This window comes from Pipistrellus hanaki (genome assembly GCF_964339955.1).
Source record: "Pipistrellus hanaki genome assembly, chromosome: 2".
Lineage (NCBI taxonomy): Eukaryota > Metazoa > Chordata > Mammalia > Chiroptera > Vespertilionidae > Pipistrellus > Pipistrellus hanaki.
In genome coordinates, this window is record NC_140504.1 from 178,029,802 (window position 1) to 178,050,918 (window position 21,117).

The window sequence follows — 21,117 nt, forward strand, 5'->3', positions numbered from 1 at the left end:
AGCTCACCAGAGTAAACATTTAGTGAGCATGTACTATGTGTCTGGCCTGCCCCAAAGGGCCTCACATGCATAATGTCCCCCATTTCTCTCAAGAATCCCATGAAGCAAATTTTATTATTATTGTCATTTTTAAAATGATGAAACTGAGGCTCAGAGAGGTTGAACAACTTGCTCAGGGTCACACAGCTAGCATGTGGCAAACCCAAGCAGACTGACTCCTTAGCCTCTGCTCTTAACCTCTCTGCACACTAATGACTCTCCCTTTAAAAAGTTCTTCCTAGCCAAAACCGGTTTGGCTCAGTGGATAGAGCGTCGGTCTGCGGACTGAAGGGTCCCAGGTTCTATTTCGGGCAAGAGCATGTACATTGGTTGCGGGCACATCCCCGGTGTGGGGTGTGCAGGAGGCAGCTGGTCGATGTTTCTCTCTCATTGATGTCTCTAGCTCTCTATCCCTCTCCCTTCCTCTCTGTAAAAAAAAAAAAAAAAAAAAAAAAAAAAAAAAAAAAAAAAAAAAAAAAAATCAATAATTTTTTTTTTTTTTTTTTTTTTAAAGTTCTTCCTTAAATCTAACTTTCACTTGAGCTGCTGCAGCTCCACTTCCTGGTGCAGGCCGGCAGTGGAGAATGAGGCACAGATGCGAACAGGAAAATTTCGTTCTGAAATATTGAATGATGTATGCAGCGGGTAAAAGAGAAAGGGCTTTTATTGAACACCTATTCTGTGCTGGTTAGTGTGCAAGGCTCCCGTAGCTCATTGAATTCTCACAAGCCCCGCAGGAGGAGTGATTATCCCTGTGGCAGAGGAGGAAACGGCTTAGAGAGGACCAACAGCTTCTCCAAGATTCCGCAGCCCGGTAGCCATGCACTGAGAGTGCCCTGTGTGGCCTGCCCTGTGCGGAGGCTGGAGGCAGAGATGGGAATATGATTTCTGCCTTCCAGGAGCTCACAGTCTCGTGGAGGAGGCAGGCAGCCCACGGCCCACCGCAGGCTCACAGGAAGAACGCTCAGCAGGCTGGATGTCTGAGCTGTGTCAGAGGCAGGACTGGCTAGCCCAGCCGGAGGTGATGGGATCAGCCAGAACAGTGTTCCAGAGCCTGAGGCAGGCAGGGGAACAAGCAAATTCTACATGGAAAGCATACCTAGAGCATGAAGTGTCCACCTGGGGAAATGGAGGCAGATGAGGCAGCAAAGGGAGGCAGGGCTGGAGGAGCCCTGCGGGCAAGCTGGCACACCCAGAGGAAGGATGCGGAGACCTGACAGAGGCAAGGAGGAGAGATGGACTCAGCGACGTGGACAAGACAGAGCTCCGTAAGGCAGGAACCGCAGCTGCTTTTGCAACCACTGTACCCCTGCACCCGCTCTAGGCCATGTTTTCTGAATGATGAACAAAAAGGCCCACCCATTCTCCTTTATTCTGAACAGATTGGATGTGGGAGTAGGGAGAAGAGGTGTGAGGAATGACTCCTGAGTCCCTGGTCAGATGGCTTGGGGGAATGGGGATAGTGGGCTCATTTACCAAGGTGAAGAAGGTGGGGGTTGGGAATAGGTTTGGTGAATTAAAGGAAGATGCATCCAGTCAACCCATCCATTCAACAAATATGAACTGAGGGCTCCCTGTGGGGCAGGCAGTGTTGTATAAGCAATAGATAATGTTTGTTACGAAGCGAGTCCCCAAGAGATGGACCACCGGAGCCAATTTGATTAAGCATGCTAGAATTTATTACAGATTCGAATCCGGGCTCAAACCTTGGCTGACGCAGCAGCCGGCAAACACCCAGGCAAGAGCCCCGATGGAGGGGCAGTCCCTCCAGAGCACTCACACAAAAACACAGACAAACACACACCTACCGCGGCCAGTCTGGCTCTCCGGACCGGGGTCCCTCATGGTCCTGGCTGGGGATACCAGACGAATTCGTGATCCCCAAGGACCACCAGGGAGCCGAGTCCGATGCAATAAACAAAAGAGCCATCTCCATGCTAGCATGGGCTATCCCACTCATGCCGGCAGCATGGCGGAAGAGAGCGAATTTCGCCCAGTCCAGGAGTTTTATTCAGGTCGGTGATGTCACTGCCTCGGCTAACCCTGATTGGCCCCTCAGGACAAAGAACTGGCCAATCAGTTGTCTGTTCCTAAATCCTAAAGACTAAATTCTAAAGACTGGGGACAGCCCACAGGGTTGGCTCCCAGTCACACCCTGCTGGACATTGGAATGTGGCCCTATCTCGCCCATAATACAAAAGCAGAACTAAAGGTTATCTATAGTTTCTACCCCTGAAGCTACTGAGTCAGTGGGAGTCAATCTCCTGTAACTACCCTATTGTTTAAGCAAGTAATCGAAGGTCGAAGTCAGATAGCAAGGTTAAAATTCAAACAGCAGTTTTTACCCAAGTATGATCGCTACCAAATTTCAATGTTGTAAACAAAACAGACGAAAACCCTTGCCTTCACCGAGCTTCCATTCTAATGGGAGATGAGGACAGGGGCAACCGATGTCAGATGGTGAAAAGGGATATAGGGTGGGAAGAAGTGAGGAGTAGGGGTTTGCAATTTTGTGAAACGGTGGGAAATCCTTGATGAGAAAGTGGTAAGTAGAGAGCGGCTGGGAAGGCACATGGACATTTTTTTAAATTGTCAGCTGAACCCAAGGCTGCAGGCAAAGCCACGCCCTGGGAACATGCTTTGCCAAAAAGGCAAGGGTGCTATCAGCCCAGGTGTGGGATAGTGGGTTTTGATATGTAAATCCAGTCAAGCACCAGGAATGCTCAAGTCTACTCAACAATGCAAATAATTTGTCTTGACTTTTGGTGAAACTTCCTGGTATCTGCAGGCATAAAATAAACATGCTGTTATCAACTCTGAGTCATTGTCTCTCCAGCAGAAGAGGGCAGCAGTCCCACCCGGTTCCCAGCTTTTTCCTTCCATTTTGTGTCTTGTCTCTTTTATTTCTCAATCCCCAGCTCCTCTGCTCAGGAACTGGACCCACTCTCTAGCCACACTGGACACGGGAAAGAGAGAAATATTTACATCAGTGATTTCTGAGCAATGACGAATAGATGGGGAGGGAGTGACCCATATCATTGTATTTTGGAGGAAAGAGTCCAGGCAGAAGAAACAGAAAGTGCAAAGGCCCCGAGGCAGGAGGGAGCCTAACAAGTTCAAGCAACAACAAGGAAAGCAGAATGGCTGAGCGGAGCAGAAAGGGAGAGAATTATAGGAGAAGGATCAGGGAGCAAATGGCAGTGCTCCAGGTTGAATAGGGCCTTGCAGGTCATCGACGGGGGTTTGACTTTGACTCTGAGTGAGATGGGACCAACTGGGGGTTTGGGCAGTGGATGGTGGGAACTGGCTTCTGTTTGATCAGCACTGCACGGGCTGCTGATGGAACTTTAATAAACAGGTGGAGGGGCGAAGAAGAATGGAAGAAGGAGACCTGGGAGGGGGCCGTTGCAATAATCTAGGTTTGTGTGATATTTTATATCTCCCAACTATTTATCATGAAAATATCCAAACAGAGCCACGTTGAGCTTTACAGTGAGTATCTGTCTACCCAGGATTCTGGTTCTGTTTTGAACGAAGAATCAATGGGGTTTGCTGAGCCTGCAGGGGCCTGTGGGACATCTTGGGGAAGTAACCGCAGACAGTTGGGTATTTCTATCTGGAACCAAAACTGTGGCCCAGGTCTACCTCCTCACACCAGACTCAGAGAGCCCATTTTTTCTAAAAGAATCCTGTTAGGGACACTCTGCTAGTCAGTTGAAACCTAACCTTCCTGGGTCATAAATCCAATAAACTATGAACAGAAAATTATAAGCAATTGCAGAGAAATCATGGATAGAGACAATGAGAAAAATAAGATGTAGTCTATTCCACTCCCTCAAAAAAAAAAAAAAAAAAAGTCCGTTTGGCAGAATCCTTGTGAGTAAACATGACTAGGTTCTGGCGAGCCTATAAAGACCCTGAAGCTCACAGGTCTTCCCTCTGGGGTCCCAGAGTCCCCGTTTCTCCTCTGCTTGGCCACAGGCAATGGCAGGGAATACGCGGTGAAGAGCGGAGCAGTGAGGAAGGTGCTGCATTGCTAACTGCCCTGTAGCCTGGGGGCTGCCCCTGAGCTCTGTGAGGATCGGGGCCCCAAGGCTGGTGCCAAAGAGAGGCTCAGAGCTGAGGGAACCTTCCAGCCAGGGTCTGTTCTGAGCGGTGCTCCCCAAGGCAAGGGACAGGGAATGGCACCCAGCGGCGCTGGAGCCTGGGCTGGCCGGGCCTCAGAGCTTTGAGGTCAGGAAATCCGGAGCCAGAGGAGGGGGACATGGTTGCCACATCCCCCGGCCCCTTTAAGACCCCCAGAGCAGGAAGGCTGCCCGGCCGCACCAGCTTCCCTCCCAGGCTCCTTCCTGGGAGGAAGGGGCTGCCTGGGCCGCAGCAACAGGGCGAGGGAGGGAAGGAGGCTGGGCAGGTGTTGCAATCCACAGCCCCTGGGTCTGTCAGAGGCCAGGAGCCATTAACGACAGGCTGCGGAGAGAAGTCAGACAGCGCTGTTTTCAGGAACTTGCCTGCAGAAGAGAGCGGAGACCCAGAGGCCAGGCGACAGCAGTGGCAGAGGAGGCGGCACTGCAGGGTCCAGCAGTGAGTAGGGGACCCCCAGGGAGAGCTGAGCCTTGGCCTTGATTGGGGCTTAGAGTGCTGTGGCCATCCCCACCCACCCCCCTACTTCCCCCAGCTCTGCCAAGTGCCAGCGTTCAGGGCCCCTAGGCCTGGGACCAGAGCTCCTGCCTTTAAGGTTTGTCCCTTGGACCAGGGACCCTAAGCACTGAGTCTCTCTTCCCAGAGATGTCCCCGCGTGGGGGTGGGCATCGCAAACAGCGGGGCTCAGGGAAGGGCCTCATGGTGAGCCCTCTCACGCCTCTGCCTCTTGGAGGTGTGTCTCCGCCTCTCTCTGTCTCCACCTCATCTATTTCACTCTCCATTTCTCTCCCCCCAGCACCGCTCTGGCTTGCCCTGGCTCCAGCCTCTCTCTGTCTGCCTCTCTCTGTCTCTCACATTTTCCTGACTTTAAATCTTAAACTCTTGCCGAAACCGGTTTGGCTCAGTGGATACAGCGTCATTCTGCGGTTCAATTTCGGTCAAGGGCATGTACCTTGGTTGTGGGCACATCCCCAGTGGGGGGTGTGCAGGAGGCAGCTGGTCGATGTGTCTCTCTCATCGATGTTTCTAGCTCTCTATCCCTTTTCCTTCCTCTCTGTGAAAAATAAATAAAATATATTTTTTTTAAACTCTTAAACTCTCGTGGGTATCAGACTGCTTCTCAGTCTTCAAGTGCCTCCGTCTGTGTGTCAACATCCTTGTCTCTTGGGCTCCTGGCTCCCCGACTCTCAGCGGCTCCTCTGCCTGTCTATCTCCATCATCTGGGTCTGCCCTGCGTAACTTCACTTTCTTTTTCTTTTCTTTTCTTTTTTTAAAATATATTTTATTGATTTTTTTTTTTTTTTTTTTTTTTTTTTTTTTTTTTTTTACAGAGAGGAAGAGAGAGGGATAGAGCCGAGACTGGTTTGAGTCAGAGGATAGAGCATGAGCCTGCGGACTGAAAGGTCCCAGGTTCGATTCCAGTCAAGGGCATGTACCGTGGTTGCAGGCACATCCCCAGTGGGAGGTGTGCAGGATGCAGCTGATCAATGTCTCTCTCTCTCTCATTGATGTTTCTAACTCTCTATCCCTATCCTTTCTTCTCTGTAAAAAAAACAATAAAATATATTTATTTTTTTTTTTTAAAAAAAAAAAAAGAGGAAAATTAGTTTTAAAAAAAAAAAAAAGAGAGAGAGAGAGAGAGGGATAGAGAGTTAGAAACATCGATGAGAGAGAAACATCAACCAGCTGCCTCCTGCACACCCTCTACTGGGGATGTGCCTACAACCAAAGTACATGCCCTTGACCGGAATCGAACCCGGGACACTTGAGTCCGCAGGCTGACACTCTATCCACTGAGCCAAACAGGATTCGGCCGAATTTCACTTTCTCACTCTCTGCCTCGGTCTCTCTCTGAACCACATCTGGGAAGGCCTCTCCCTCTGTTGGTTCCCAGCTCCCTCCTCCCTCTCATCCTCCTGCCATAGAAACACCTCCCAGTGAACTGGAGTAGAAAGGACAGGGGAGAGGGGTGGGAATTGGAGAAGGTGGAGGGAGGGAGAGGAGAGGGAAGCAGAAAGAGGGGGTGTGGTGCAGGGCTCCCGGGGTAGCGGGTGTGCTGGGACCCAGAAAGAGCCAAGAGTGCCCAGTGGAGATGGCTGGAGCGAAAGGGAGACTTGGGGGGTGGGGAAAGGGGGTGCCAAGGAGCTGGAAGTAGGGGACCCAGAAATGAGGCCTTGAGGCCATGCAGCATGACACCGACAAAACAAGGTGGCCATCCCAGGAGGCTGTGACCACGCAGCCTGCGGGCGGGGGAGGGGCGCTAAGCCCTCCTGTGTTCCATGAGGTAGTGAAAACAACGTGGTTATTGAGTTCTTTCTCCCGGCGGCTCTGCGCCAGGTGTTTTTATCAGGGTCGTCTTGTTTCATCCTCACCACCACCCCGAGAAGAGGGTGCTATTCTTATCCCTCCTTCACAGATGGGGAAACTCCTTCACAGATGGGGAAACTGAAGCTCGGGACGTAACTTGTCCAAGGTCACAAGGCTGGTAAGTGGCAGAGCTGTAGTTCAGGCCAGCTGGTCTGACTCACAGCTGGGCTCCCAACCTCTCCGTACACTGACCCCAAGCGAGGAGCCCCGGTTCCCACGGGCCCCAGTTCTCACCCACGGGGGCGAGGAGGCACCCAGGCTGCCCTGGGGGACCAGGGACTGATGCCAGGGTCCCAGTACCCAGCAGCCCAGGGGGAAGGATGACTGGCCTCGTGGGGTTTGCGGGTCGGTGGCCCACTCTGAGCACGAGCCAGTGGTGAAAGGGTCCCTCATCGCCACAGGCTGGGCCTGAAGCTGAGCCTGCTGGGGCAGCAGGGCTGGGGAGCAGATGGAGATGGAAACCAGTGTCCCAAAACCTGGGCCTAAGAAGCTAAATCTTCCCCAGCAGGAGTGGGAGGAGGGATGGGGGAGAAGGGGTAATCAAACCGATGTGGTCTAGGAAGAAGGTTGCCCATCACTGAGTGGTAGACTGGGGCACTCTGAACAGCTGTCCGCAAAGCTGCAGGGCTGAGGGGCAGGCGGAGGCTGAAATCCAGCTCTTCTCCAGTTACCAGGTCCTAGTGCGGGCCGGCCACCTGGTATCATGCTACTGTGATACCTGTAGGGAGCCTGGGGGTTCTTAAGGCCCCTACAAGCGGAAAGAGCCTTGGGTATCTGGGCAGTTAGTCACACCTCTGTGTGGGAGGGAGAGAAGCTCTCGCCCTCATAGCACAGAGGATCTGCTGGGGCACCACCTATGTTTTTGTGAATGTGCGTGCTGGCTGGTCAGCGAATCCCACCCAGTGTCCATTAGTGCTGGAGAATCAGGAGTCTGGCCCCCACACCCCAATGGGATCAAGTGGAGGTTTAGGTAGAAGCCCACCCAGGCATTCTTCCTGAGACTGGAACCAATGCTCCCTCCACCCAGGCACTGTCGCCATGACTACAGGACGCCTGGCCCCAGAAGGCCTCCAGAGGTCTGTGCCCAGAATTGGGGGGGGGGGGGGTGACACCCCGGTGTGTCCCACCTTTCAGCCCACCTTTCCCTCCAGCCATTGCCATGGCAGCCAGCTTCCCACAGGTGTAGCCTGACAGCCCCTGGCCTCAGCTGCCCCAGGGAGCTGTCCCTCTCTGCCGGGGAACATCTCAGACACCTCTGGCATGACTCACCCGGCAGAACCTGCCTCACACTCATGCATGTGCAACCTGGATGTGCCAGGCAGTTAATACCTCAAGGGACATCCCTAGACCAATGGGGACAGGCGTCGATGCATGAGTGTTCCCAACCTCCCTCCCGTTCAAAGGTAAACCGTCCCTGGGGTGGACAGTTCTGAGGCATGTGCACGGCTCCTTGGAAAGTTCCAGCAGGATTGAGTCCTGGTTATCCACAGAGGTGACATGTCCTTTGTAAATATTTCTCTCTTTTCCGTGTCCAGAGAGCAGTCCAGTTCCTGAGGAAGGGCGGCTGGGGATTGAGAAAATGAAAGAAAAAGACAGACACAGAGATAGAAGTAAAAAGCTGGGGCCGGGTGGGACCGCTGCCCTCTTCTGATGGAGAGACGGTGACTCTGAGCCCATAAGGCATGTTTATTTTATACAGCAAGGAAAACAGGAAGTTTTACTAAAAGCCAAGACAAAGAAGATTATTCTAATTCTATGGTGGGCCCGGCTCATATTCCCAGGCATCTGGGCAGAAACGAAAGTCAGGCTGACAACACTTCTGCCTTTTGGCAGAGTGTGTTTCCAGGGCGTGGCTTTGCCTACGGCCCTGGATTCAGCGGACAGTTTAAAGAAATGCCCATGTGCCTTCCCAGGAGCTCTCTGCAGTCCTTGTGTTGGCTTTCCCTTCTTACCTGTTTCATTCCCCCTACTCCCTCGCTCTGTCCCTGGGACCTTCCTAAAATAGATGGCCCGCATGCAAGCCGCATCTCAGGCTCCTCGTTGTGAGGGGCGAGGGGAAACCCAGGGAAGGAGGAAATGCTGTTCCTTGCTGCTCCTTCCCCTGCTCTCTCTGGAAGGCCTGTCACTTACAGTCATTTCCCGTGTGCCAGGCTCCTTCTCAAAGCCCTGTGGAGTAGTATAGGCTGTTACCTCCATGTTACAGACAAAGAAACGGAGGCTCAAAGAGGTCAAGTAACCTAGCCAGAGCCGCCCTGCGGCAGAAAAGCACTGAGCTCCGCTCTGACTCCCAAGTCCAAGGCCCTAACTGTGCCCCTCTGCTTCCAGGTGAACAGCAAGCTGGCACGATGGTGGTGGGGCTGGGAACCTGGAGCCTGGCCAGAGCTGCTCTGATCATCCTGCTGCTCCCCAGAAGTGAGTGTGGCCGGGGCGGGTGCTGCGGCGGGAGGGGAGCTACAGGGAGAGATTTCAGGGTGGCAGGGAGAAGCCTGTTCCCGCACGGCCCCTGGGGATCCCAAAGAACCCCAAGAGAATGAGACTGGGCCACAGGTGCAGGGTAGCTGGGCTCCCATCACGGACTTCTGCAGCCCGCCCCCCGGGAGGAATGGTGAGGGCACTGAGCTGGTCAGCCTGGAAAAGGCCAGGGGTGGGGGGTGGCAGACCTTTCTGCTGTGCTGATCTCTGCCAGGCTGTCAGAGGAGCCTCTGGCTTCTGTGCAGTCTTCACGGGCAGCAGAGGGATGAGGGCGGAAGCCCCAGGAGGTAGGTTTCATCCTGAAATAAGGAAGCCCAGGCAGAGCCCTCCTCCTGCAGAAACTCTGTCCTGAGAGGTGAAGACCCTCCCATCTCTGGGGGCGTCCAAGTTGATGCCCAGATCGACAGCAATGCTGCACAGCAGGGCTTGGCAAACTCCATCCGACAGTAACATTCAGGCTTTGCAGGCCACGGGCAGTCTCTGCGGCAGGTTCTTATTTGGGTTTTGGTTTTGTTTGTTTTAACCCTTTAAAAATGTAAACACCGCCAAAGCCGGTTTGGCTCAGTGGACAGAGTGTCGGTCTGCCGGCTGGGGGGTCCCGGGTTCGATTCCGGTCAGGGGCATGTACTTTGGATGCAGGCACATCCCGGTGGGGGGTGCGCAAGAAGCAGCTGGTCGATGTTTCTCTCTCATCGATGTTTCTGGCTCTCTGTCCCTCTCCCTTCCTCTCTGTAATAATTTGAACAATAAAGATTTTTTAAAATAAAATAAAATATAAATATAAATGCCCTTCTTAGCTGGCAGGCCATAGACAAACAGGGACGCTGGCCCTGCTGAAGAAGACATAGCATCGGGTGGTGCCTTGAAGTAAACAGTTTTGCAAGACTCCTTCCAGTCCAAAATTCTGCGTCCAAGAAGTGCCAGGAGTCGCACAAACTTGCGTTGTGACCCTGGACAAATTGTTCCTCCTCGTAGGGCCTCGACATCCCCATCAGGAAAATGGGCAGAGGACCCCTGAGAGAGGAGAGGGGGTATGGTGGGCAAAGCGCAGAGCTTTATTCTATACGTGTTCACCTCGGGCTACTCTGCGAGGCGCTGGGAATACAGCAGTGAGCGAAACAGCGAGGTCTCTGGCCTCACAGAACCGCTGCTCTAGCTGAGGGGACAGACAAATAATCACATGGCTGTAAATATGAAGGATAAGAGCTTGGGAAAGTTCAGGGGGCTTGGCCTGGTCTGGTTACATCCAAGATGTATAAATGTTAACCAGGGAAAAGAGGGGTGGGAGGAAAAGAGCCCCTCAAAAAGCAACAGCAGGTGCAAATATGCTGATATTGAAGAGCCTGGTATTTTTTAAAATATATTTTATTGATTTATTTTTACAGAGAGAAAGGGAGAGGGATAAAGAGTTAGAAACATCACTAAGAGAGAATCATTGATCAGCTGCCTCCTGCACACCTCCTACTGGGGATGTGCCCGCAACCAAGGTACATGCCCTTGACCGGAATCGAACCTGGGACCCTTCAGTCCGCAGGCCGACGCTCTATCCACTGAGCCAAACTGGTTAGGGTAAGCCTGGCATTTTCAAGGAATTGCAAGAAGCCAGGGTGACCAGAGCTGAGAGAATGCGGTCTGAACTGGAAGTGGGAGGATTAGGCAGGATCCAGGCCTGGTGGGCTGTGAGAGGCTCTGAGTCTTTATCCTGACAGCAAACACTCACTGTTCTAAGTGCCTTACACACGTGATCACACCCAATGCTTCCATACCAGGGTCACATAATTAACAAGCAGTAGGACCAGGCTCTAAGCCTAGGCAGTCTAGCTCCAACAGCCTCGGTCCTCCCTGTCCACCATACTGCCTTTCGGAGCAGCCACGTGCCCCTGCAGCGCTGAGCTCGAGGTGCGGAAACAACCAGGTCTGAATTCTGAAAAGGCGGCCGTGGTTGCAGCTGGGGGCCTCTTATCATTCTCAGCACCACTTTCACCACGCTTGGGGCCTGCAGACGCTAACTGCACAACTCTCCCCAAGTTCCCATTCGGGGTGTCACACTGGCAGCTTGCCATCAGCCGCGGTGGGAATATTCCACCAGGGAAAGCAGCCCGTACTACAGATCAGGACGGGTTTTTCCCTGCACAGCCGGTTGATACACTTTTATGCACACACCACCGTCTCTGTCTCCTCCCCCAAGAGCCTCTCACAGTCCCAAACACAGCACCCCACTCCAGCTCCCGCATCTTGGGCTGGGGGAGGCCCTGAGTCGAAGAGTACAAAGGCCTAGCGTCTGGCCTGGCTCTGCCAGGCGGAGGAGCCGCTCACGGCCCCATTCTCTCCCATCCCAGGCCTGGAGCAGTGCGGGCGCATCAGCGTCTCAGCCCCCATCGTCCGCCTGGGAGACGCCATCACGGCCTCCTGCGTCATCAACAGGACCACCTGCGGCCACCTGGATCCAGAGTCCCAGATTGTGTGGAGACTGGGCACAGAGCTTCAGCCCGGCGGGAGGCAGCAGCGCTTGCCCGATGGGACCCTGGAATCCACCATCACCTTGCCCCACCTCAAGGACCCTTGGGCCCTTCTCTCCTGCTGTCTGAGCTGGGGCAGCAGCCTGCAGATCCTGGACCAGGCTGAGCTGCAGGCAGGCTGTAAGTCTCCTGCTCTGCCTCCAAGGCACCTCCCCTCCCCCCCAAAAAAAATTTACTAATAAGAATTACTCTTCCTGGAGCTCTTGCTCAATGGCATTTTATGGGCTCGATATTAGGTCATCTTCCCTACCAGTGGATAGTGCTGTTTGGCCCCGTTTTACAGGTGAGAAAACTGAGGTTCAGAGAGGGTAAGTAACGTGCTGAATGAAGGTCACAAACTAATTAGGATGGAGCAAAGATTTATGCCAGGCAGTGTGGCCTGAGAACCAGTGTAGTAACTCAGTATGGCCGCCGAGTAAGCCCCGCTCCCCAGCCACAGGAGGCTGTGTCCAGAGAAGACATTCTCCACCAGCTGGAATTGCTCCCAGCTTCTCCCCCTCCCCAGTCTCAGCCTTCTGCACAAGCTGCAAAGAATAGAGTCTGTGCCAAGCCAGTGCATAAGAAAAAAACAAACACAGACAGACCAAGGTTTTTGTGTAAGAATCAATAATAGTGCATAGATAAGTCATTCCGCCTTCACAGTAACCTGGGGGCAGGTACATTACCATTATCCCCATTTTACAGATGAGGAAACAGAGCCGTTAAGTGACTTCAAGAACACACAGCAAAGGAGTGGCAGAACCAGAGTGAACCCAGACCCTGCCTGTCACTGTGAAAGGGGGTGGAGCTGAGGGGTTTGAGGCTCTGTGAGGCCTGACCCTGTGCATGCCTGCAACTCAGTGCCCCCCCCCCCACTTGTCCCCACCCAGCTGCATGGAGACAGGCGAATAAACAACGTGGCCCCAGAGCAGGGAATGACCCAGAGCAGGGAAAGAAGCCTGTTGGTCCCGGTGGGAGCTATCTGAGTGTCCCACCCAAAGCCCTCACTCCCCCACCCTGTGCACAGACCCTCCAGCCGCACCCCATAACCTGTCCTGCCTCATGAACCTCACCACCGAGAGCCTCAACTGCCAGTGGGAGCCAGGACGTGACACCCACCTGACTACCAACTTCACCCTGAAAAGCTTCAAGTGAGTAAGGTCTCTATTCCAGCCCCACTCCTGGGATGGGGCATGGTAGGACTGTGGGGTGGGGCATGGGTAGGACTGTGGGGTGGGGCATGGGTAGGACTGTGGGAATGAGGGAGACAGAGACAAAGACGGGAGGGAGAAGGGAACTTTGCTTTCTTCCTCTGCTTGACACCCAAGCCTGGCCTGTTGGCAGGAGCCGGGGCAACTGCCAGGACCAGGAGGAAGCCATCCCTGACTGCGTGCCTGAGGGCGGGCAGAGCCGCTGCTCCATCCCACGCAGACACCTGCGGCTCTACCAGAGCATGGGCATCTGGGTGCAGGCGGAGAATGTGCTGGGGACCAGCGTGTCCCCGCAGCTGTGCCTGGATCCCATGGACGTTGGTGGGTGATGCCCTGGGTACGGGGGTGCGGGGAAGAGGCTCCCGCAAAGGGCAGGCCCAGAGAGGCACAGAGAGGGAAACACAGACCCAGAGACAGACAGACAGACACTGGAAGACTTAGGGATGGAGGACGAGGAGAGAGACGGAGACCAGGGGGGATGCAGTTGGAGACAGAGCTATGGAGACACAAACGTGGAAGAAACACAGACACGGGGAGACGCATTCGTTCCTTCGGCAGATTTCTCAAAATGCCCGCTAGTGCTGGGCACTGATCTGGGTGCTGGGGAAGCAGCAGAGAACAAAAGAGCAAAAACCCTGCCCTGGAACGTTACCTTCTAGTGGGCAGAATAAATAAGACGGCAGAGAGCTGATGATAAGCGTGGTGGGGACATGGAAGCAGAGAAGGGGGGAGAGCTGGGGGTGGGGAGCAGGTGCTATTCCAGTAAGGTGGTCAGGAAGACCTCACGGAGAAGGGGACATTTGAAAAGATCCTTGAAAGAAATGAAGGAGCAAGACACTATTAACAAAGAGTTAACCCTTTGCTATAGGTGAGTTCTGCCTTAGTATGTGCCAGGTAGATTCTTCAGTGTCTGCTAACAGGGACTTCTCCAGAAGTCTCCAAGGCACATGTAAAGTGCATGCAAATCACACACAAATGCATCCAAGGCTGTGGAGGAAAAGTGTTCTGGGAACAACCAGTGCACCCTGGGGTGAGAGTGTGAAACAGACCCAGAGAGAAACAGACACAGACACAGTGACAGGCCCGCAGAAACGCAGTAGCATGGAGATGAAGAGAAAGAGCAAGAAAGAAAGACACAAGGCCCCTCGAATGGAGACCCAGGGAGAAAAGTGGAACCACAGACAGGGAGAAGAGGGAGCTAAGGCAGGGCCTATCCGATGGGGAAGGGAAAGGACCTGACAACCCCTCTCCCTGCAGTAAAACTGGAGCCCCCCACCCTGTGGGCCCTGGACCCCAGCCCTGAGGTGGCCCCACCCCAGCCAGGCTGCCTACAGTTGCACTGGGAGTCATGGAAGCCAGCCCTGTACATAGACCAGAAGTGTGAGCTGCGCCACCAGCCACAGCCTGGGGGAGCCGGCTGGACCCTGGTGAGGTGGAGGGCAACCCCAAGAGCCCGGGGTGGGGGTGGCCCCGAAGGGCACAGGAATCCAGGCTCAGCGCCACGCCTTCCTCCCCCAGGTGGGCCCCCTGCCCTCCAAGACCCTTCAGCATGAGCTCTGCGGGCTCCTCCCATCCACCGCCTACACCCTGCAGATGCGCTGCTCCCGCTGGCCCCTGCCCGGCCACTGGAGTGACTGGAGCCCCGGCCTGGAACTGACCAGCACGCAACGGGGTAAACTGGTGGGGAGGGGCTGGCAGCAGCCATCAGGACCCAGTCCCCACCTCCTAAGCCCTCCCTGACCAGCACCCCCTCCTCTCGCTCCATCCACAGCCCCCAACGTCAGGCTGGACACGTGGTGGCGGCAGAGGCAGCTGGACCGCAGGACAGTGGACACGCAGCTATTCTGGAAGGTGACTCTCTGAAGCCACCCCTGTGAGCCGGGGCTCAGGACTCCACCAGCTCTGGGTGGCGTGGATGCATTTGTGTGTGATTTGCATGCACTTTGCATGTGCCTTGGAGACTTCTGGAGAAGTCTCTGTTAGCAGACACTGAAGAATCTACCTGGCACATACTAAGGCAGGACTCACCTATGGCAAAGGGTTAACTCCTTGTTAAGTGCCTGCTGCACACACCAACTTGCTTCTTCCTCCTCTCCCTCCTAGGACCCGTCACAGGGCAGCAGAGGGAGGAAGGGAGGAAGGGAGGAAGGCTGGCCTTCCTGGGTGGGGGGGGGACACTCAGCTCCTGTGGTCCACCCCCCCATCAAGAAGCGCACCCTCCCCTTTTCCTTCCCCCCACCCCCGCACTCAAGATGAGATGTGCATCCCCCAATCTTTTTCCTCCTATGCCCACCACAGCCAATGCCCCTGGAGGAAGACAGCGGGCAGATCCAAGGGTACCTGGTCTCCCGGAGAGCCTCGGGCCAGGCTGGAGCAGTCCCGCCCCTCTGCAACACCACCGAGCTAAACTGCACCTTCCACTTGCCTCCAGAAGTCCAGGAGGTAGTCCTTGTGGCCTATAACCCCGCCGGGACCTCCCCCCCGACCCCAGTGGTCTTCTTGGAGAGCACAGGTAAAGGGGGTCGGCAGCCAGTGCAGCATGGCGGTGAAGCATGGACATGTGAAGGCTCGATTGCCTGGGTCCAAATCTAGTCCTGTCACCTGATAACGATGTGACCTGGGCAAGTTACTTAACCTCCCTGGCCTCAGTTTACTCATCTACCCTGTTTCTCCGAAAATAAGACAGTGTCTTATATTAATTTTTTCTCCCAAAGTTGCGCTAGGTCTTATTTTCAGGGGATGTCTTATTTTCGGGGAAACACGGTAGCCAATGGGGATGATAGAGCATCCACCTCAAAGGGTTGTTGTGGAGATTATTAGTTAATGCATGTGCCTGGCACATAGTAACTGTTCGGTATGTGTTAGCTATTATTATCGGGAGCCAGAACCAGGTTAGCAATGGTGGTGCCTACACACACACACACACACACACACACACACACACACACAGTCCACTCTGCCAAGGAAGATGGCAGAGAAAGCCCTACATTTTTCCAACTGTTACACGGTCCCTGAATTAATTGGCCAATCTCCAGGGACCAGCCACCACCACCCCCAGGTTCCCCTGAACATGGGTCCTCACAGGTGTGACTAACAGGGACAATAGCTAATGTTCCCACTGCCTAGCTACATGCCTCAGATGTTACTTCACCTCTCTGTGTCTGTTTTCTCATTGATAAGATGGGGACAGTGGTAGTGCCCCTGTCATGGGACTGTTAGCAGACATCAAGGACTCTACTTAGCACACACCAAGAATGCCATAGTGTTAGCTCTACACGAGTTCCACTTCATCTCATCGCTTCTGCCCCAAGATTCGATAAGGGAGGAACTTCTATCATCGTTTCCATTTCACAGATGAGGAAACTGAGGCTCAGATATTGACTTGTTAAGTAGCCAAGCCAGGATTTGGGCCCAGGCTTCGGGCTCTAGAGCCTGCATTTTTTTCTCACCTTCATCCCATCTTCTCCTGCTCTGTCTCCAGGCCCACCCCTGGGCAGACTCCATACCGTGGTCCGAGACCCTCACAGCCTCTGGGTGGGCTGGGAACCCCCCAGCCCTCTGCCTCGGGGCTATGTGATTGAATGGGGCCCGGGGCCCCCCAACCCCAGCGACAGCCAGATGACTTGGAAAATGGAGCATAATGGAAGCATTGCAGGGACCCTGCTACAAGGTGAGGCAGGCCTGGGGGAGTGGGCGGGTGGGCAGGGCTGGGAGACGGGGACGCAGTGGGCCAGGGGCGACCTGAACCACCCCGGACAAACAGATTCCCAAGTCTTTTCTTGGTCCTTCACTGGTCTCTCCTTATATCCTCTGAATCAGGAAGTTCCTCTTAGAGTCTAACTGGATCCTCTCTTGCTACAGCTCTGGCTGTGCCACCTTTCTAGCTCTCTTCCCCTTTTTCTTCCTTACCCCTCCCAACTGACCTGAAGAAGAGGCCTGGCCTAGGTTAGCCCCAACTAGAGGTCTGGGGTTAGCTCCCGATCATCAGCAGAGGCTGCCCCTCACCAGGGTGCCTCCCCGTTTTCTCTCCACAGAGAACATCCGGCCCTTTCAGCTCTATGAGATCACCGTGACCGCCCTGTACCAGGACACCACGGGACCCTCCCAGCACATCTACGCCTACTCCCAAGAGACCGGTTAGTCAGCCACCAGGCCCTTCTCAGAATCCCCTTTCCTCTGTCTCAAGGCCTGCCCAGGTCCCGCCCCCCAGGGCCAGGAGGAAGTGTTTCCTTCTTCCTGACCTCTGGCCCAAGGAGGGTTCCCCCAACCCAGCCGCCGACCCCCGCTAAGATCACCCCTGGCTTACACTGGACCCCTGCGGCTACCAAGAAGTCAGGTGGTTTGGTGATAGAAATTAGGCCGTGAGTTTGGCGGAATTCAGGGAACAAGTCTGGCAAAACTCAGTCAATTGTCCTGACAGAAATAAGGTGTCACGTGTGGTAGGTAGAAATAGAGAGAGGGCCTGGCAGAGACTCGGAAAGTGAGTGGCAGAAATCGAAGAGTGAGTAGGACAAGATCAGGCCTGGTAGAAATCAGGGAGTGAGGCTTTGGAGTCAGAGAGAACCCGGTTCAGATCCTGACTTGGCCACTTGTTAGCAGTAGATGGGGTTCGTCCAAGTCCCTGAGAAAATGAAGCTTGGGTGGGCATCCCCTCGGACTCTGGTGTCACCCACGTCGCAGTATGTCTGTTCTTGGGTCTGAGGAGCCGCGAGAAGTCCAGCGGGGCTCTCCCCCCTGGCCCTGTCAACCTGCACCTCTCTCTCCCGGCAGCCCCCTCCTACACCCCAGAGCTGCATCTAAAGCACATTGGCAAGACCTGGGCCCAGCTGGAGTGGGTGCCCCCGGCCCCTGAGCTGGGGAGGAGCCCTCTTTCCCACTACACCATCTTCTGGACCAATGCTCAGGGCCAGTCCTTCTGTGAGTCTTTCCTCAACCCCGGAACGCCCGGGAGGGCGCAGCCTTGGAGGGAGCCTCGGCATCGGGGCCCAGGCTGACCATTCTCCTCTGCTCCCAGCCGCCGTCCTTAATGCTTCCACCCACGAGTTTGTCCTCCCTGGCCTGGAGCCTGCCAGCTTGTACCACGTCCACCTCATGGCTGCCAGCCGGGTGGGGGCCACCAACAGTACAAGCCTCACCCTGATGACCTTGGCCCCAGGTAAGGGGAGGAAGGGGCTGGCCAGACAAGGCTGTTGGGAGGGTGCCTCAGACCAAAGCTCTCCATTTTTAGAGTCCGAGGGAGGAGACCAAGCCCTGCCCGTGGATCCTACTCCGAGAGAGGAGGACCAGCCTTACCCGCACGCACTCTAATCTCTCCTGGCTTTCCCCTCACCCCAGGGGACTTCGAGCTGCACATCTTCTTGGGCCTGTCCGGCCTCCTGCTCTCGCTCATCTGCCTCTGCTGGGCTGCCCGGTTCTGCTGCCGACCCAGGTGAATCGAGAGATCTGACACCCAGATACCCCTCCCCACAAGGAACTGCAGGCCCACCCCAGCCTTTCAGGCCTCAGGGCCCGTGTCTGGGAGTCAGGCCCCCACCTTCTCCTCTCTGCACTGAGCAGCCATGCCTCCCGCTGCGGGGGATGGGTGGGAGACAGGCTGGAAAGATGGGAGGGCTTGCCTGGTCCTACCTTTACCTGCCCCCCTCTTCTACAGCAGGAAGAATTCCCTCTGGCCGAGTGTCCCAGACCCAGCCCACAGCAGCCTGGGCTCCTGGGTGCCTAGCGCGCCCGCGGAGGTGAGAACCCTGGAGGAAGAGGGACATGGGACAGGGGGGTGTGGGCCCACGTTCAAAGTGAAGAGCTGCCCCTCTGAGGATGAATACTCAGGCCTTCCTTTCACTTTCTAGCAAGATCCACACCCTCTGCAGTAAAGCAGACCTGAGTTTGCCCAGTTTATCCCAGCCCTACCCCATTTCAAAGCCTCAGACATCCCACTGTGAAAGGAGACTAATCCCACACAGAACTGTTGCAGAGATTTACCAAGATGATTCTGAATGGCACATAGCGCACCACACGAACCTATGAGGCGCTTTGCAGGTGCAAATCTTTGAGTTTCAACAGACAGCCGCAGGAAGGTCCCCACACTGACCCAGCTCAGGAAGGGACAGTGGCTGGGGCGAACATCTGAAATGAATCATGCCCTCACCCCATGTCCTGTGTCCAGGAGATCTACCAGCTGCCCAGCCTTTGGGACACCAGCATGCCACCCATCACCAAGATCACGGTGCTGGAGGAGGAGGAGAAGAAGCCTGGGCCCTGGGAGGCCCAGGAGAGCTCAGGAACCTGTGGCCTTCCCGCCCTGGTCCAGGCCTATGTGCTCCAGGGGGACCCAAGAGCATCTACTATCCAGCCCCAGGCCCCGTCAGGCAACAGCGACCAGGTCCTTTACGGGAAAGTGATGGGCAGCCCCAGCGGCTCGGGACCAGTGGACTACATCCGCTGCGACTCCACTCAGCCCCTCTTGGGGGGCCTCACCCCGAGCCCCAAGACCTATGAGAATATCTGGTTCCAGACCAGCCCCCTAAGGTCCCCAGAGCCTCTAGTCCCCAACCAGGAGGATGACTGCGTCTTTGGGCCACTGCTTGACTTCCCCCTCCTGCAGGGGCTCCAGGTCCATGGGGTAGAAAGCTTCTAGGGCTTTCTGGGATGCCCTAGCTGGCTCTGCCTCTTGAAAGGCTTGGGCCATCAGAGAGGAGGCGAGGGTCAGAAAGCCTGTCACTAAAAAACCACCCTGTTCCAGGAAAGGCAGAAAGGCTCCGTTTCCCGCTGTCTGAGGCCCCCAGCATCCCTCCCCATTGCCCAGTATCCATGGGCTGGGCCTCCCACTTTAAAGGCCCCCCGGCCTGTCCACTATAGTGCCCTCTGTGCCTCTTTCCTGTCATTTCAGTCTCTTCAACTGGCTTATGGTTCCATTTGATTTGGTTTTATTTTAAGAAACTCTTGCCCTAACCGGTTTGGCTCAGTGGATAGAGTGTCGGCCTGTGAACTGAAAGGTCCCAGGTTCAATTCCAGTCAAGGGCATGTACCTTGGTTGTGGGCACATCCCACTGGGAGGTGTGTGGGAGGCAGCTGATCAATGTTTCTGACTTTCTATCCGTTTCCCTTCCTCTCTGTAAAAAAAAAAATCAATAAAATATATTTTTTTTAAAAGAAAGAAAATCTTGTGTGTGCATGAGTCTCTGTTCTTTTTCTTTTCAGGGTCCTGGCAGTTGGGGCTGGGGGTCTGTACCTCTTGGAATTGTTGGTTGGTTGGTTTTTTTTCCTTCATTCATTCAACCAGAACCCTACTGGCAGCAGGGACTCAAAAATGCCTTGGCTTAGTCCAGGTGTCGGCAACCTACGGCTCCAGAGCTGCATGCGGCTCTTTTGAAGCTTTACCGTGGCTCCGACAACTTGCAAGCCTGTGTGAAAATGAAGGTAACGTCTTACAGCCCTGATGTGCAGACACTGTGCACTGAGGTTCAGGAGCAAAAATCCCATTAACCAGGTAAATTAAATATTTTAATTAGCTATTAATTTGCAAAAATATATTTTACATTTAAGTGAAAAAGTCCTTTTTTTCTTCAGATTGACAGCTAACTGCATGGTCCGGTATATAGCATTAAGGTAAGAAACAATATATGCAGTGTTATATTTGTTTTAAATGTCGCAATGGTTTTGCGGCTCCCAGGTTTTTTTTTCCTTCGGAAATGGGTCCAAGTGGCTCTTTATGTCTTAAAGGTTGCAGACCCCTGGCTTAGTCCATTCTCAGAGAGCTCCATTTTAGTGGAGAGTTGAAAACTGACCCCTAAGACATAGTGGCCAGGGTTATCTGGAGGGAATCACAGAGTAAAATACAGAGATACAGACCTCAAGAAAAAAGTAACTTCTGTTGGGGAAATATAATTCAAAACGAAATCTCCCACCAATCTAGAAAAACTCCTCTACAAAGGCAGAAAATGAAGAAACCAGTTTTCTTACTGAATGAGCATAAAACCAGAATGTGGTGTGTACCACAGGCAACTAGCTAAAGGGATTGCAAAGACAAGAAGAAATCATACTCTTGCCTGGCTGGTGTTGCTCAGTGAGTGAGCACTGACCCATGAACCAGGAGGTCACAGTTGATTCCTGGTCAGACCACATCCCCAGTGTGGGGCAGGCAGGAGTCAGCCCATCAATGACTCTCTCTCTCTCATCATTGATATTTCTATCTTTCTCTCCCTCTCCCTTTCTCTGAAATCAATTTTTAAAAATACATTTAAAAAGAAATTTTACTCTTTTATATAGCCAAGTGGATCTGACTTAATGCATCTATTTTCTCAAGATAAACAATAACTAGTTCTTAAGCAAGAGGACTTGACAGCACCATTTGTCACACAGGGGTCATTTTAAAGTCACCTGATCAATGGGGTAGT

At 54.0% G+C, this 21,117-nt stretch overlaps 1 protein-coding gene across 7 annotated transcripts; it reads left to right on the plus strand.

Annotated features, from left to right (window-relative positions):
- The first annotated feature begins 4,477 nt into the window (after positions 1–4,477).
- Positions 4,478–19,876, plus strand: CSF3R (colony stimulating factor 3 receptor). Of its 7 annotated transcripts, XM_084874344.1 has the most exons (19): positions 4,478–4,620; positions 6,596–6,664; positions 7,574–7,622; positions 7,950–8,038; positions 8,872–8,958; positions 11,358–11,657; positions 12,544–12,667; positions 12,861–13,048; positions 13,985–14,154; positions 14,246–14,399; positions 14,499–14,578; positions 15,026–15,239; positions 16,209–16,397; positions 16,762–16,863; positions 17,498–17,644; positions 17,742–17,882; positions 18,062–18,155; positions 18,378–18,459; positions 18,888–19,876. In XM_084874344.1, the coding sequence occupies exons 5-19, from the start codon at positions 8,892–8,894 to the stop codon at positions 19,356–19,358; spliced, it is 2,523 nt and encodes an 840-aa protein (XP_084730470.1). In that variant the 5' UTR covers positions 4,478–4,620; positions 6,596–6,664; positions 7,574–7,622; positions 7,950–8,038; positions 8,872–8,891; the 3' UTR covers positions 19,359–19,876. The 7 variants fall into 7 exon arrangements, with proteins under 7 accessions (XP_084730470.1, XP_084730468.1, XP_084730467.1 ...); XM_084874342.1 differs by lacking the exon at positions 7,574–7,622; XM_084874346.1 differs by lacking the exon at positions 7,574–7,622 and having other exon boundaries at positions 4,491–4,620; positions 6,517–6,664.
- The last annotated feature ends 1,241 nt before the right edge of the window (positions 19,877–21,117 follow it).

Coding starts and splice junctions, on each gene's coding strand:
- CSF3R (XM_084874344.1), top strand. CDS start 8,892: ATGGTGGTGGGGCTGGGAACCTGGAGCCTGGCCAGAGCTGCTCTGATC. Junction 12,668..12,860: donor TTCACCCTGAAAAGCTTCAA/GTGAGTAAGGTC, acceptor GCCTGTTGGCAG/GAGCCGGGGCAACTGCCAGG. Junction 16,864..17,497: donor CGCCTACTCCCAAGAGACCG/GTTAGTCAGCCA, acceptor CTCTCCCGGCAG/CCCCCTCCTACACCCCAGAG.